Source organism: Nerophis lumbriciformis, linkage group LG03 (assembly GCF_033978685.3).
Source record: "Nerophis lumbriciformis linkage group LG03, RoL_Nlum_v2.1, whole genome shotgun sequence".
In the NCBI taxonomy this organism is placed as follows: Eukaryota; Metazoa; Chordata; class Actinopteri; order Syngnathiformes; family Syngnathidae; genus Nerophis; species Nerophis lumbriciformis.
In genome coordinates this window covers 4810001-4827071 of record NC_084550.2, presented here as the reverse complement: position 1 = coordinate 4827071, position 17071 = coordinate 4810001, and the positions used below count along the sequence as shown (strand labels likewise).

Sequence of the window (17071 nt, the reverse complement as noted above, 5' to 3'; positions counted from 1 at the left end):
TACCTCGGAGTCTTGTTCACGAGTGGGGGAAGAGTGGATCGTGAGATCGACAGGCGGATCGGTGCGGCGTCTTCAGTAATGCGGACGCTGTATCGATCCGTTGTGGTGAAGAAGGAGCTGAGCCGGAAGGCAAAGCTCTCAATTTACCGGTCGATCTACGTTCCCATCCTCACCTATGGTCATGAGCTTTGGGTCATGACCGAAAGGACAAGATCACGGGTACAAGCGGCCGAAATGAGTTTCCTCCGCCGAGTGGCGGGGCTCTCCCTTAGAGATAGGGTGAGAAGCTCTGTCATCCGGGGGGAGCTCAAAGTAAAGCCGCTGCTCCTCCACATGGAGACGAGCCAGATGAGGTGGTTCGGGCATCTGGTCAGGATGCCACCCTCGGGAGGTGTTTAGGGCACGTCCGACCGGTAGGAGGCCACGGGGAAGACCCAGGACACGTTGGGAAGACTATGTCTCCCGGCTGGCCTGGGAACGCCTCGGGATCCCCCGGGAGGAGCTGGACGAAGTGGCTAGGGAGAGGGAAGTCTGGGCTTCCCTGCTTAGGCTGCTGCCCCCGCGACCCGACCTCGGATAAGCGGAAGAAGATGGATGGATGGATGGACTTCGAAAAATAAAATAAGCCACTGGGAACTGATTTTTAATGGTTTTAACCCTTCTGAAATTGTGATAATGTTCCTCTTTTAAACTGAATTTTAGAACAGAATCATTTTGATTAAAAAGACATTTTCATAATTATTTCATGTAAAAAAATGTTTTTTTCAAAACTTCAAACGCTGAATACATAAATACAATGTAAAAAAAAAAAGTTAAAAAAAAAGCTCTCATCTTGAGCAGTCTACATCACCGCCACAGGGTGGCAGTCGTTAAACATTATGGTCGTTGTGATAACCGTTAAATCACCATCGAAGAAGAAAAACGGAAGTGAGAAGGCGAAGAAAAGGTGAAAATTAGCTCTTTTACTCGCCAAAAGCCAACGTCGAGATGCTGAGAGAGTTGGTGAAGGAGCGACTAATGGCGGCAGCTGATGAAATATTCGCGCTGTTCGAAAGAACGATAGCGTCGTACGAGGAGGAACTTTCTCGAACGAGAGAGGAGAAGGAGCGATATCGACAACAGCTGGAAGCTGCTAGCAAGGTTGACACTTTGCCACACGCTCAAGGTATTGTTTATGTGTTCAATAACTTCCTATTTTTAACTTATTTTTCCAACTTGTTGCTCAAATATTTGAACAAAAAAAACCAAACAATTGCGTAAATGCTCAACGTGCCGTCACTGCATCGTAGCACATGCTAGCAGGGAAGGACGATGCAGCAAGCGCTTGCGTCGATTTGATACCAAGTACTTGCAGGCAGATACTTTTTACTTTTGTATGATCGTTGAACACTTTATATTCCATCCATCCATTTTTCTACCGCTTATTTTCTATTTATAATCAAAATAAGAAACAAATAATTTAGATGAACAACATTTTTAATATTTATGTACATTTTAGCAGTGCAATTATTTGTGAAATATTTCCTAAGGAAAGACAAAAAAAAAAATCAACAAAACAACACAAGTATTCCATTTTATTACATACAATTGTTTGAGAAAAGTAAAGTCTAGAGCAGGGGTGCTCACACTTTTTCTGCAGGCGAGCTACTTTTCAATTGATCAAGTCGTGGGGATCTACCTCATTCATATATATCATTTATATTTACTTATTTATGAAATATGTTTTTGTTAACAAGTTAAAGGTGTTTAATGATAATGCAAGCATGTTTAACACATATAGTTAATATTGTTAATAAATTAAAGGTGTTTAATGATAATACAAGTATGTTTAATACATTTAGTTAATATTGTTAACAAGTTAAAGGTGTTTAAAGATAATGCAAGCATGTTTAACACATATAATTAATATTGTTAACAAGTTAAAGGTGTTTAAAGATAATACAAGCATGTTTAACACATATAGTTAATATTGTTAACAAGTTAAAGGTGTTTAAAGATAATACAAGCATGTTTAACACATATAGTTAATGTTGTTAACAAATTAAAGGTGTTTAAAGATAATACAAGCATGTTTAACACATATAGTTAATATTGTTAACAAGTTAAAGGTGTTTAAAGATAATGCAGGCATGTTTAACACATATAGTTAATATTGTTAACAAGTTAAGGTGTTTAAAGATAATACAAGCATGTTTAACACATATAGATTCCTTTCTTTCATGAAGACAAGAATATAAGTTGGTGTATTACCTGATTCTGATGACTTGCATTGATTGGAATCAGACAGTGGTGCTAAAAACGTCCGCATTTTCGAATGGAGGAGAAAAAAAGTCCTCCTTTCTGTCCAAAACCACATGAAAGTGGTTGGTTTTTGGCATCTTATTTGTCCAGCTTCCGTACTCCTTTGTATACACTTTACAAGAAATACATTGTCGGCAAACTCCGTAGCTTGCTAGCTTGTGCACGCCAGCTTTCTGAGACTCTTATTTTGTTAGCGCAACTGTGCAACTGTGCAGTCGGTCTTTGGAGTTTTGACGACAGGTACGGCGCCAGAGTCTGTTGAAATAAAGTGTTTCTCGCCTTCCAGTCGGTAATTTTAATGAGCTGGCAGCAGCCAGCGTCATCTCAGAAGACCCTCGGGTGCCGTGAATGTCAATCAAGTGACGAAAGTGACGTCATAGTGAAGATTTATGAACGCTCATTTTTAGGACTATTTTTTTAATGCCTGGCTGGTGATCGACTGACACACCCTCCGAGATCGACCGGTAGCTCGCGATCGACGTAATGAACACCCCTGGTCTAGAGTGTAAAAACAAAACACTTTTTTGCCCACAAAGCCCTCCTGTGTCCCCATACTTTGTCCCTGGGTTTGTCAACGATGCAATGTCAACAATGTGACGATATGATTAACACGACAAAATAACATCGAATAATGATAATAATAATATATTTTATTTGTAAAAAGCACTTTCCACTGAGCAAACAACCTCAAAGTGCTACAGTGTATTAAAAAAATAAATAAAAAGTAGAGATCCAATCCATCCATCCGTCTACCGCTTATTCCCTTCGGTGTCGCCGGGGGCGATGGAGCCTATCTCAGCTACAATCGGGCGGAAGGCGGGGCACACCCTGGACAAGTCGCCACCTCATCGCAGGGCCAACACAGATAGACAGACAACATTCACACTCACATCCACACACTAGGGACCATTTAGTGTTGCCAATCAACCTATCCCCAGGTGCATGTCTTTGGAGGTGGGAGGGGCCTATCCCCAGGTGCATGTCTTTGGAGGTGGGAGGAAGCCGGAGTACCCGGAGGGAACCCACGCAGTCACGGGGAGGACATGCAAACTCAATCAATCAATCAATGTTTATTTATATAGCCCTAAATCACAAGTGTCTCAAAGGGCTGCACAAGCCACAACGACATCCTCGGTACAAAGCCCACATAAGGGCAAGGAAAAACTCACCCCAGTGGAACGTCGATGTGAATGACTATGAGAAACCTTGGAGAGGACTGCATATGTGGGTAACACCCCCCCCCCCCCCCCCCCTATAGGGGAGACCGAATGCAATGGATGTCGAGTGGGTCTGACATAATATTGTGAGAGTCCAGTCCATAGTGGATCCAACATAATAGTAAGAGTCCAGTCCATAGTGGGGCCAGCAGGACACCATCCCGAGCGGAGACGGGTCAGCAGCGCAGAGATGTTCCCTGCCGATGCACAGGCGAGCGGTCCACCCCGGGTCCCGACTCTGGACAGCCAGCACTTCATCCATGGCCACCGGACCTGTGCCCCCCCCCCCCTCAAGGAAAAGGGGAGCAGAGGAGAAAAGAAAAGAAACGGCAGATCAACTGGTCTAACAGGGGGGCTATTTAAAGGCTAGAGTATACAAATGAGTTTTAAGATGGGACTTAAATGCTTCTACTATATTGTGAGAGTCCAGTCCATAGTGGATCCAGCATAATAGTAAGAGTCCAGTCCATAGTGGGGCCAGCAGGACACCATCCCGAGCGGAGACGGGTCAGCAGCAAATGGACTTTGCTGTTTTATTTTCAATGAAACAATAGACAATAGGTACTCATATAATAGTACAGTTGGCACAGTACAGTAAACTGACAGTTAATATTTAAACATTTAACATTTCTAACAATTTTGAACGGAAAAAGTTCATGCACATTCAGATAAATTCATCAAAATTACAATTAAATTTTTTTGGATGGGGGCCGGGCTGTATATATGCGCACTAATTGACTGAAAGAGCACGCACTTGGCGCGATGATGTCATGTTATCCATGGAAAAATGCATTTTTAGACAATATGATTTGCCTGAGCGGCTAGGAGACCCCGAGAGTAACAAGCGCTTGCCTTGTTGCCTTTCCATTAAGAACAATAAATTAGTTTTTAGTAGAGATGTCCGATAAATGCTTTAAAATGTAATATCGGAAATTATCGGTATCGTTTTTTTTAATTATCTGTATGCAGAGGTGGGTAGAGTAGCCAGAAATTGTACTCAAGTAAGAGTACTGTTACTTTAGAGATTTATTACTCAAGTAAAAGTAAGGAGTAGTCACCCAAATATTTACTTGAGTAAAAGTAAAAAGTATGTTGTGAAAAAACTACTCAAGTACTGAGTAACTGATGAGTAACATACACACTCATATCATATATATATACAGTATATATATATATATATATATATATATATATATATATATATATATATACATTTACATTGATATATACAGTATATAATTTATATGTATTTATTTTGCTGTTTTTGTTTACATGTTAAAGGTGTTTTAATGAATATACATGCATGTTTAACACATATAGATTCCTTTCTTTCATGAAGACAAGAATATAAGTTGGTGTATTACCTGATTCTGATGACTTGCATTGATTGGAATCAGACAGTAGTGATGATAACGTCCACGTTTTCAAATGGAGGAGAAGAAAAGTTCCTCCTTTCTGTCTAATACCACATGAAAGTGGTTGGTTTTTGGCATCTTATTTGTCCAGCTTCCATATTCGTTTTTATACTCTTTACAAGAAATATATTGGCGTCAAACTCCGTAGCTTGCTAGCTTGTTTGCACTGGCTTTCGGAGACTCTTGTTTTGAAAGCGCAGGCGCGATGGAGCGGCACTTTTATTGTGAAGACAGGAACTGTGCAGTCAGTCTTTAGGCTTTTGACGGGATGTACGTTTGAAATAAAAAAGTATCTTTTTTCCTTCACACTTTTGATTGATTGATTGGAACTTTTATTAATAGATTGCACAGTACAGTACATATTCCGTACAATTGACCACTAAATGGTAACACCCCAATAAGTTTTTCAACTTGTTTAAGTCAGGTCATGTGACCGCCTGGCTCTGTTTGATTGGTCCAACATCAACAGTGACTGCATCTGATTGGTGGAACGAAGTGAAACGTCACTAGTGACTGCATTTTATTGGTGGAACGGAGTGAAACGTCACCAGTAAGGCAGGCACTTTGAAGGTCTGTCTGACAGACCAAAACAAACAAAGCGTGCATTAACAGATCGATAAAAATTAGTAGCGAGTAGCGAGCTGAATGTAGATAAAAGTAGCGGAGTAAAAGTAGCGTTCCTTCTCTATAAATATACTTAAGTAAAAGTAAAAGTATGTTGCATTAAAACTACTCTTAGAAGTACAATTTATCCCAAAAGTTACTCAAGTAGATGTAACGGAGTAAATGTAGCGCGTTACTACCCACCTCTGTCTGTATGTTTTTTTTGTTTGTTTGTTTTTTAAATCAACATAAAAACACAAGATACACTTACAATTAGTGCACCAACCCAAAAAATCTTCCTCCCCCATTTACACTCATTCACACAAAAGGGTTGTTTCTTTCTGTTATTAATATTGTGGTTCCTACATTATATATCAATATATATCAATACAGTCTGCAAGGGATACAGTCCGTAAGCACACATGATTGTGCGTGCTGCTGCTCCACTAATAGTACTAACATTTAGCACTTAATTTTACTCATTTTCATTCATTACTAGTTTCTATGTAACTGTTTTTATACTGTTTTACTTTCTTTTTTATTCAAGAAAATGTTTTTAATTTGAAGAGGGGAGCAGAGGAGAAAAGAAAAGAAACGGCAGATCAACTGGTCTAAAAGGGGGGTCTATTTAAAGGCTAGAGTATACAAATGAGTTTTAAGATGGGACTTAAATGCTTCTACTCCACACAGAAAGATCCCAATCCAATCCACTTTATTTATATAGCACATTTAAACAACAAAATGTTTCCAAAGTGCTGCACAACAATATTAAAAACAATATTAAAAACAATATTCAAATATTAGATGTCCGATAATGTTTTTTTTGCTGATATTCCGATATTGTCCAACTCTTAATTACAGATTCCAATATCAAGCGATACCAATATACAGTCGTGGAATGAACACATTGTTATGCCCAATTTTGTTGTGATGCCCCGCTGGATGCATTAAACAATGTAACAAGGTTTTCCAAAATAAATCAACTCAAGTTATGTAAAAAAAAAATGCCAACATGGCACTGCCATATTTATTATTGAAGTCACAAAGTGCATTCTTTTTTTTTAACATGCCTCAAAACAGCAGCTTGGAATTTGGGACATGCTCTCCCTGAGAGAGCATGAGGAGGTTGAGGTGGGCGGGGTTTCGGTTGGGGTATATTGTAGCGTCCCAGAAGAGTTGGTGCTGCAAGGGGTAATAATAACCTGTGATAAATCATGACTAATCCAAAATCAAAAGTGATTATTCTGATAAAAAAACAAAACCTTGACAGCACGAGTTACAAATAAATGTATTAAAAAAAAAATCACTACCGTATTTTCCGCACCATAAGGCGCCCTGGGTTATAAGCCGCGCCTTCAATGAACGGCATATTTCAAAACTTTGTCCACCTATAAGCCGCCCGGTGTTGTAAGCCGCATCTAACTGCGCTAAAGGAATGTCAAAAAAACAGTCAAATAGGTCAGTCAAACTTTAATAATATATTAAAACCAGCGTGATGTGGGCGCGCATGGAGTCGTATATCAACATGGACGGAGCTGCGTGAAAAAAGCCACCCGGCCTCTTCGCGTAAACTTAAACTTACCTTAACCACTCGCTCATCTTTTCTTCATCCATCCCTTCGAGTTAGCTTTTATGATGACGCCGGCTGGAAAGGTCTCTTTTGGCAAGGTCTTCCTTTTGAATATCACCATGGGTGGAAGTTTCTGGCCATTAGCATGGCAAGCTAGAACCACAGTGAAGGATGACTTCTCATTCCCTGTGGTGCGAATATTCACCGTACGTGCTCCCGTTGTATCCACAGTGCAGTTCACAGGAATATCAGTTGCTGTGAAATAGTAATCCGTGTGCGGATGGAGAGATTGTGTCTTTTCATGAACCGGATCCCTGTCGCTTAGTAGGAGCCATTTGGTGGTCTTTACAGATGTAAACACACAAAGGAAATGAAACGTACGGTAATATCCGCGCGCTTTTTCTTCTTCTACGCGGGCGGGTGGTTGCTTACAGTAGAAGAAGAAGCGCTTCCTGTTCTATGGGGGCGGGTGCTTACCTTGGCGGTTGCTTGCGTAGAAGAAGAAGCGCTTCCTGTTCTACCGGGAAAAAAGATGGCGGCTGTTTACCGAAGGTGCGAGACCGAAACTTTATGAAAATGAATCTTAATATTAATCCATATATAAAGCGCACCGGGTTATAAGGCGCACTGTCAGCTTTTGAGAAAATTTGTGGTTTTTAGGTGCGCCTTATAGTGCGGAAAATACGGTACTAACATTTAGCACTTAATTTTACTCATTTTCATTCATTACTAGTTTCTATGTAACTGTTTTTATACTGTTTTACTTTCTTTTTTATTCAAGAAAATGTTTTTAATTTGAAGAGGGGAGCAGAGGAGAAAAGAAAAGAAACGGCAGATCAACTGGTCTAAAAGGGGGGTCTATTTAAAGGCTAGAGTATACAAATGAGTTTTAAGATGGGACTTAAATGCTTCTACTCCACACAGAAAGATCCCAATCCAATCCACTTTATTTATATAGCACATTTAAACAACAAAATGTTTCCAAAGTGCTGCACAACAATATTAAAAACAATATTAAAAACAATATTCAAATATTAGATGTCCGATAATGTTTTTTTTGCTGATATTCCGATATTGTCCAACTCTTAATTACAGATTCCAATATCAAGCGATACCAATATACAGTCGTGGAATGAACACATTGTTATGCCCAATTTTGTTGTGATGCCCCGCTGGATGCATTAAACAATGTAACAAGGTTTTCCAAAATAAATCAACTCAGGTTATGTAAAAAAATGCCAACATGGCACTGCCATATTTATTATTGAAGTCACAAAGTGCATTCTTTTTTTTTAACATGCCTCAAAAACAGCAGCTTGGAATTTGGGACATGCTCTCCCTGAGAGAGCATGAGGAGGTTGAGGTGGGCGGGGTTTCGGTTGGGGTATATTGTAGCGTCCCAGAAGAGTTGGTGCTGCAAGGGGTAAATAACCTGTGATAAATCATGACTAATCCAAAATCAAAAGTGTGATTATTCTGATAAAAAAACAAAACCTTGACAGCACGAGTTACAAATAAATGTATTAAAAAAAAAATCACCATATACAATTTCAACAGACGCAATATAGTGAGACAGCAATAGGGACATTCTCTTAGCCACTAATGCGTGGCCAAGAGATACTAATGCGTGGCACGCATTGAATGTCTCTGCTGCATTGGATCAGTCTCCTTTCTTTAACAGGCAAAAGCATTATAACCTCACTAATGCCTTGCATCGTCTATATTAGATATATAACAACGGGCGAGTGGCGGGCGGGTGTGGTTTTGATAAAATGTTGGTTCGGGTGGATGGCGGATAGATGACGACTTTTGTGATGCGGTCGCGGATGAAATAATTGCCTATCCGCGCATCTCTAATGTGTACGATTTACTGTCATTTTAGTCACTGGCAAATGTATTTACTGTTGTGTCCTGCAGACGTCCTGCGTCCCCTTCAGCCACAGGCGGGGAGTGCCACTTTGGAGCAGGAGGATCCACAGCCCCCCCACATTAAAGTGAAAGAGGAGGAATTCTGGGTCCCTCAGGAGGAAGAGTGTCTTCTCGCGCTGGAGGAGGCGGCTCTCACCAAGTTGCAACTGAACGTTGTCTCTGTAAAGACTGAAAACGGTGAAGACAAACCACCTGGATCCTCGCAGCTTCACCACAGTCCAGGTGAGGAGAACAAAGAGGCGGAGCTTCCAGGCAGCAGCGCAACACAACGCATGACGACAGAAGCTGATGGAGGATCACAAGCAGACAACCTCTTAGCTCCACTATCGGATAGTGACGACACAGCATCGCACTCTCCTGGCGATGAAGACTGGGACTGCGCCCGAGAACCTTTGAGCAGCGATACAGACTGTGAAGATGATGTCAGGACTCAAACTGACATAAAACACTCTCAAGAGAAGACCGGTAAAGAATGTTTTACCTGCTCAATTTGCGCTAAAAGCTCTACTGATAAGAGGGATTTAGTTCGACACATGAGAACACACACAGGAGAAAAACCTTTCAGTTGTTCAGTGTGTGGCAAAAGATTCTCTGATAAGTCAAATATTATCCCGCACATGAGAACTCACACAGGAGAAAAACCCTTCAGTTGTTCCGTCTGCGGCGAAAGATTCTCCCAAAAGTCAAATATTAAAACACACATGAGAAAACACACTGGAGAAAAACCTTTCAATTGTTCCGTGTGTGGGGAAAGATTCTCCCAAAAGTCAAATATTATACCACACATGAGAACCCACACAGGAGAAACACCATATTCTTGTTCTGACTGCGCAAAAACATTTACTCGACACAGCAGTTTGACCGCACACATGCTCCTGCACACTGGAGAAAAACCTTTTAGTTGCTCGTATTGCGTTAAAAAGTTCTCTAAAAAGACAAACATGCTGGAACACGTGAGAATACACACCGGAGAAAGACCTTTTATTTGTTCAATTTGTGGTAATGGTTACTCTTATAAGAAAAGCCTGACGGCACACATGCGGACACACAAAGGAGAATAAACATTCCTGTCTAGTTTGTTGTGCTAAATGATCATAGAAGTGTAATGTCACACGTATGATACCAAAGTACACGAGTTCCAAGTTAAAGGTGTCGCACAGAACAGCAGCCACTCAACTTCAAATGAACTCTCAAGCAAAAAGAGTTGTTATTGGCGATTCAGCATGTTGTATATAGCAACACGACACACCCAGGAGCTCCATTGTGTTTTTGTTTTTGCTTCTGTTTATTGCAGACTGTCTTTAAATGTTATTGCATTTACTTATTCTCTGGTTGAGTTGTCTTTTATTTGCTGTTATTTCAACATTTTATTTTACTCCCTGTACTCCACATACCGTCATGACTCAGATAAAGATAAAGATGGTGACCTCTTTGCGGCTCCCTACCTTCGCTCCTCCCAAAAATCCCACAATTTATGATATTTTGACTCCTTCATGGCTATTAGCAAATCATGCACTGCACCTGACAATGTGTTTAACACTTTATGCCAGGGTCACCAAACTTTTTGACTAGGGGGCCGCATTGGGTGATATATATTTTTATATATATATATATATATATATATATATATATATATATATATATATATATATATATATGTATATGTATGTATATATATGTATATATATATATATGTATGTGTATATATATATATATATATATATATATATATATATATATATATATATATATATATATATATATATATGTATATATATTTACATTATTGCAATCAGTTGATAAAACATTGTCCTTTACAATTATAAAAGCTTTTTACAAAAATCTACTACTCTGCTTGCATGTCAGCAGACTGGGGTAGATCCCAAGAATCAATGTTGAATCGAATCATGGGACACCCAAAGATTCGCAGCCCTAATATATATATATATATATATATATATATATATGTATGTGTGGGAAAAAAATCACAAGACTATTTCATCTCTACAGGCCTGTTTCATGAGGGGGGGTACCCTCAATCGTCAGGAGATTTTAATGGGAGCATTCGCATACCATGGTTTATATAGGGCACAGAGTGGGTGGGTACAGGCTGGCCTAGGGGCGTGGTGATTGGCTCATGTGTTACCTAGGAGGTGTTTCCGTCTATGGCGGCATGTTGTTACAATTTCGCTGCGCTTGTTGAGGGATGACAGATCTGGACGGTAAATAATAAACAGTTTCTCTTTCAAGCATAGGTTGCATCTTTTATTACCACTATTGTAAGGTGTGCTGGATGCAAGAATTTGCCATGTTATTGAATATTCAACATTATTGTCTTTGAGGTCCCAAATGTGTTTGCTGAGTTCTGTGGTATTTCGCAGGTTTTTGTTCCTGAAAGAAGCCTTGTGATTGTTCCATCTGGTTTTGAATTCTCCCTCGGTTAATCCTACATATGTGTCGGATGTGTTAATGTCCTTGCGTATTACCTTAGATTGGTAGACAACTGATGTATGTAAGCACCCCCCGTTGAGAGGGCAATCAGGTTTCTTTCGACAATTACATCCTTTGTTGGTTTTGGAGTCGCTCTGTCTGAGGGCCGACGGCTCATTTGCAATTGTTTTGTTGTGGTTTGAGATGATTCGTCGTATATTGTTCATGCAGCTGTAGCTCAATTTAATGTTGTTCTTGTTGAATACTTTTCTTAGGATGTTGTCTTTGGGAAAGTGTTTTGATATATATTGATATATAATGTAGGAACCACAATATTAATTACAGAAAGAAACAACCCTTTTGTGTGAATGAGTGTAAATGGGGGAGGGAGGTTTTTTGAGTTGGTGCACTAATTGTAAGTGTATCTTGTGTTTTTTATGTTGATATGATTAAAAAATAAAAAATAAGAAAACGATACCGATAATGAAAAAACCAAATCGATAATTTCCGATATTACATTTTAACGCATTTATCGGCCAATAATATCGGCAGACCGATATTATCGGACATCTCTAATATATATATATATATACTGTACTGTGCAATCTACTAATAAAAGTCTCAATCAATCAATCAACTTCACTGGTTTTGGGTTTTGTATTATCTTTTGGGCAGTAAGAATATGCCATATGTTGTTGATTGAAACTTGTATTAGTAGATTGCACAGTACAGTACATATTTCGTACAATTGACCACTAAATGGTAACACCCCAATAAGTTTTTCAACTTGTTTAAGTCAAGGTCCACGAAAAATCAATTCATGGTAACATTCATTGTAACAATAATAATGTTTTTTATAGGTAAGGTTTCTTAAAATGTTGCACATCAATAGCACATGTTTTTAGTTGAAGTAAACTGCATTTAAATCGATTGAGAAGTGAGCAAATTGTTATCTATTTTAAATATGCATGCCAGGGGCGTCACTAGCTTTTAAGTAGGGGGGCGGGGGGGCTTAGCCCCCAGGAGATGCACAGGATGCGAGCGAATGTTACGCACAAGCACAAAACTTAACAAACGGCTAACAAAGACTTAGAAATTATTCATTGTTATTATTATTATTTTAAAAAAATGCACAGGACGAAATGAAATGCTCCCCGGGACGATGGCTTTTAACCATTTTTTTCTTTTTCTTTTTATGTATTTATTCATTTTACATTTTATATTAAATGTCTTGGTTTTTCCTCCCTCTGAAAATCCTATGAAATGTTTAATAAGCCATCCTATAATAATACAACAGCTATTAATGTAGCTATACAATAAGACAAATATATTTAATTATGTTTTTTTCATTATTTTAACAATAGGCTAATGTATATTACTTTATATAGATTCTACAAAAAACACAAAACTTAAAAACGGAATTATTTACAATTGCACACACAAGATTTCGTGCAGCTTCACTCATTGTAAAGGAAGATAATGTGCTTCGTACACCTGCAGGACCGCAAGCAAGGTCGCAGAGAAAATGCGGACTGGAATTTGAGTGATGTGGGCATTTTCTATATGAACAAGTGGAATGGATTGGATACCGACGCACTAAAGGGGCTCTCTACCTTACGTTACGAAGTGAGGGGAAACTGAGTGAATAATAACAGGTTATATGATTATTTATTTAAACTCATATTCGGGCCACTTTATAATGAATATGTATTTGTAAAAAAAAATAACACCAAATTATTTAGGGGGGCTTAAGAATATTTTAGGGGGGCTTGAGCCGCCCTAAAATAGGCCTAACAACGCCAATGATGCATGCCTTGCGTTGCATTGCCTAATATGGGAAATTGGCCCTGAGTAAGATGGCCGCCACGTCGGCACGTCGCCTGCGAGCATGGCTGCTACAGACGCGCTGACGTCACAATCCAAGAAGAAGGCGGAAGTCAGTCGGCGAGAGGACGAACATTAGCAATATTTCAAGTGTGTGTTTAGCTTTTAGTCCATTCGCTAAAAAGCCGTCACAATGTTGAAAGAGTTGGTGAAGGAGCGACTATTGGCGGCAGCTGATGAAATATTCGCGCTGTTTGAAAGCACGATAGCGTCGTACGAGGAGGAACTTTCTCGAACGAGAGAGAAGGGACGACGTCGACAACACCTGGAAGTTGATTGTGAAACTCCAACTGTGCTGCACTTTGAAGGTATGATCACTAACTTTATACTTTCACCTTTATTCTTATCTCACACTTCAACTATTGGAATCTGGTGTAGAACATCGGCACTTGTTTTCATTAAAAAATACAACGGCGAATAATACTTGATTAAATAAATATTAATGTGCTCATCAATGTAATAAATGTATTTTTTTTGTATGATTCCAATTGTTTTTAAAGCATTTTCTATAGTAAAAATATATCCATCCATCCATTTCCTACCGCTTGTCCCTTTTGGGGTCGCGGGGGTTGCTGGAGCTTATCTCAGCTGCATTTGGGCGGAAGGATAATATATATTTTTGCATATTTCTTGTACATATATAAAAACATATATTTTTGCATATTAAAAAAATATATTTTTGCATATTAAAAATATATATTTGTGCATATTAAAAATATATTTTTTTGCATATTAAAAATATATATTTGTGCATATTAAAACAATTTTTTTTTGCATATTAAATGTTTTGTTTTTTTTGCATATTTCCTGTACATATAAAGAAGGGGTGTCCAAATGTTTCACACATCCATCCATCTATTTCCTACCGCTTGTCCCTTTTGGGGTCGCGGGAGGTGCTGGAGCCTATATCAGCTGCATTTGGGCGGAAGGATCATGTATATTTTTGCATATTTCCTGTACATATATAAAAATATATATTTTTGCATATTAAAAATATATATTTTTGCATATTAAAAATATATATTTGTGCATATTAAAAATATATATTTGTGCATATTAAAAATATATTTTGCATATTAAAAATATATATTTTTGCATATTAAAAATATATATTTGTGCATATTAAAAATATATATTTTTGCATATTAAAAATATATATTTTTGCATATTTCCTGTACATTTAGAGAAGGGGTGTCCAAATGTTTCACACATCCATCCATCTATTTCCTACCGCTTGTCCCTTTTGGGGTCATGGGGGGTGCTGGAGCCCATCTCAGCTATATTTGGGCGGAAGGATAATATATATTTTTGCATATTTCCTGTACATATATAAAAATATATATGTTTGCATATTAAAAAAATATATTTTTGCATATTAAAAATATATATTTTTGCATATTAAAAATATATATTTTTCCATATTTCCTGTACATATATAAAAATATATATTTTTGCATACTAAAAATATATATTTTTGTATATTAAAAATATATATTTGTGCATATTAAAAATATATATTTTTGCATATAAAAAATATATATTTTTGCATATTAAAAATATATATTTTTGCATATTTCCTGTACATATAGAGAAGGGGTGTCCAAATGTTTCACACATCCATCCATCCGTTTTTCTACTGCTTGTCCCTTTTGGGGTCGCGGGGTGTGCTGGAGCCTATCTCAGCTGCATTTGGGCGGAATGAAAATATATATTTTTTCATATTTCCTGTACATATATAAAAATATATATTTTTGCATATTAAAAATATATATTTTTGCATATTAAAAATATATATTTGTGCATATTAAAAATATATATTTGTGCATATTAAAAATATATATTTTTGCATATTTCCTGTACATATAGAGAAGGGGTGTCCAAATGTTTCACACATCCATCCATCTATTTTCTACCGCTTGTCCCTTTTGGGGTCGCGGGGGGTGCTGGAGCCTATCTCAGCTGCATTTGGGCGGAAGGATCATGTATATTTTTGCATATTTCCTCTACATATATATAAATATGTATTTTTGCATACTAAAAATATATATTTGTGCATATTAAGAATATATATTTTTGCATATTTCCTGTACATATATAAACATATATATTTTTGCATATTAAAAATATATATTTGTGCATATTAAAAATATATATTTGTGCATATTAAAAATATATATTTTTGCATATTAAAAATATATATTTTTGCATATTTTCTGTACATATAGAGAAGAGGTGTCCAAATGTTTCACACATCCATCCATCTATTTCCTACCGCTTGTCCCTTTTGGGGTCGCGGGGGGTGCTGGAGCCCATCTCAGCTATATTTGGGCGGAATGAAAATATATATTTTTTCATATTTCCTGTACATATATAAAAATATATATTTTTGCATATTAAAAATATATATTTTTGCATATTTCCTGTACATATCTAAAAATATATATTTTTGCATATTCCCTGTACATATATAAAAATATATATTTTTGCATATTAAAAATATATATTTTTGCATATTTTCTGTACATATAGAGAAGAGGTGTCCAAATGTTTCACACATCCATCCATCTATTTCCTACCGCTTGTCCCTTTTGGGGTCGCGGGGGGTGCTGGAGCCCATCTCAGCTATATTTGGGCGGAATGAAAATATATATTTTTTCATATTTCCTGTACATATATAAAAATATATATTTTTGCATATTAAAAATATATATTTTTGCATATTTCCTGTACATATCTAAAAATATATATTTTTGCATATTCCCTGTACATATATAAAAATATATATTTTTGCATATTAAAAATATATTTTTGCATATTAAAAATATATATTTTTGCATATTTCCTGTACATATAGAGAAGGGGTGTCCAAATGTTTCACACATCTATCCATCTATTTTCTACCGCTTGTCCCTTTTGGGGTCGCGGGGGGTGCTGGAGCCCATCTCAGCTATATTTGGGCTGAATTAAAATATATATTTTTTCATATTTCCTGTACATATATAAAAATATATATTTTTGCATATTAAAAATATATATTTTTGCATATTCCCTGTACATATATAAAAATATATATTTTTGCATATTAAAAATATATATTTTTGCATATTAAAAATATATATTTTTGCATATTTCCTGTACATATAGAGAAGGGGTGTCCAAATGTTTCACACATCCATCCATCCATTTTCTATTGCTTGTCCCTTTTGGGGTCGCGGGGGGTTCTGGAGCCCATCTCAGCTATATTTGGGCGGAAGGATAATATATATTTTTGCATATTTCCTGTACATATATAAAAATATATATTTTTGGATATTAAAAATATATATTTTTGCATATTTCCTGTACATATCTAAAAATATATATGTTTGCATATTTCCTGTACATATATAAAAATATATATTTTTGCATATTAAAAATATATATTTTTGCATATGAAAAATATATATTTTTGCATATTTTCTGTACATATAGAGAAGGGGTGTCCAAATGTTTCACACATCCATCCATCTATTTCCTACCGCTTGTCCCTTTTGGGGTCGCGGGGGGGTGCTGGAACCCATCTCAGCTATATTTGGGCGGAATGATAATACATATTTTTTCATATTTCCTGTACATATATAAAAATATATATTTTTGCATATTAAAAATATATATTTTTGCATATTAAAAATATATATTTTTGCATATTAAAAATATATATTTGTGCATATTAAAAATATATA

General features: G+C 37.0%; 2 protein-coding genes across 2 annotated transcripts in view; both read left to right on the top strand.

Moving 5' to 3' along the window:
* Positions 1-890: 890 nt before the first annotated feature.
* On the top strand, positions 891-10355 carry LOC133576654 (uncharacterized). The gene is made up of 2 exons (XM_061930014.2): positions 891-1165; positions 9024-10355. The coding sequence occupies exons 1-2, from the start codon at positions 988-990 to the stop codon at positions 10094-10096; spliced, it is 1251 nt and encodes a 416-aa protein (XP_061785998.2). The 5' UTR covers positions 891-987; the 3' UTR covers positions 10097-10355.
* Positions 10356-13422: 3067 nt separating this feature from the next.
* The window catches only part of LOC133574983 (uncharacterized), an 8225-nt gene continuing 4576 nt past the window's right edge, over positions 13423-17071 (top strand). The window contains exon 1 of the mRNA XM_061927417.1: positions 13423-13657. Coding sequence (XP_061783401.1) covers positions 13483-13657 — 175 coding nt within the window. The 5' untranslated portion in view covers positions 13423-13482. The remainder of the gene's footprint in view (positions 13658-17071) is intronic.

Excerpts from the sequence above, each read along its gene's own strand:
- LOC133576654 (XM_061930014.2), top strand. The coding sequence starts at position 988 with ATGCTGAGAGAGTTGGTGAAGGAGCGACTAATGGCGGCAGCTGATGAA. Across the intron at positions 1,166-9,023 it reads CACTTTGCCACACGCTCAAG|ACGTCCTGCGTCCCCTTCAG; the intron begins GTATTGTTTATG and ends TGTGTCCTGCAG.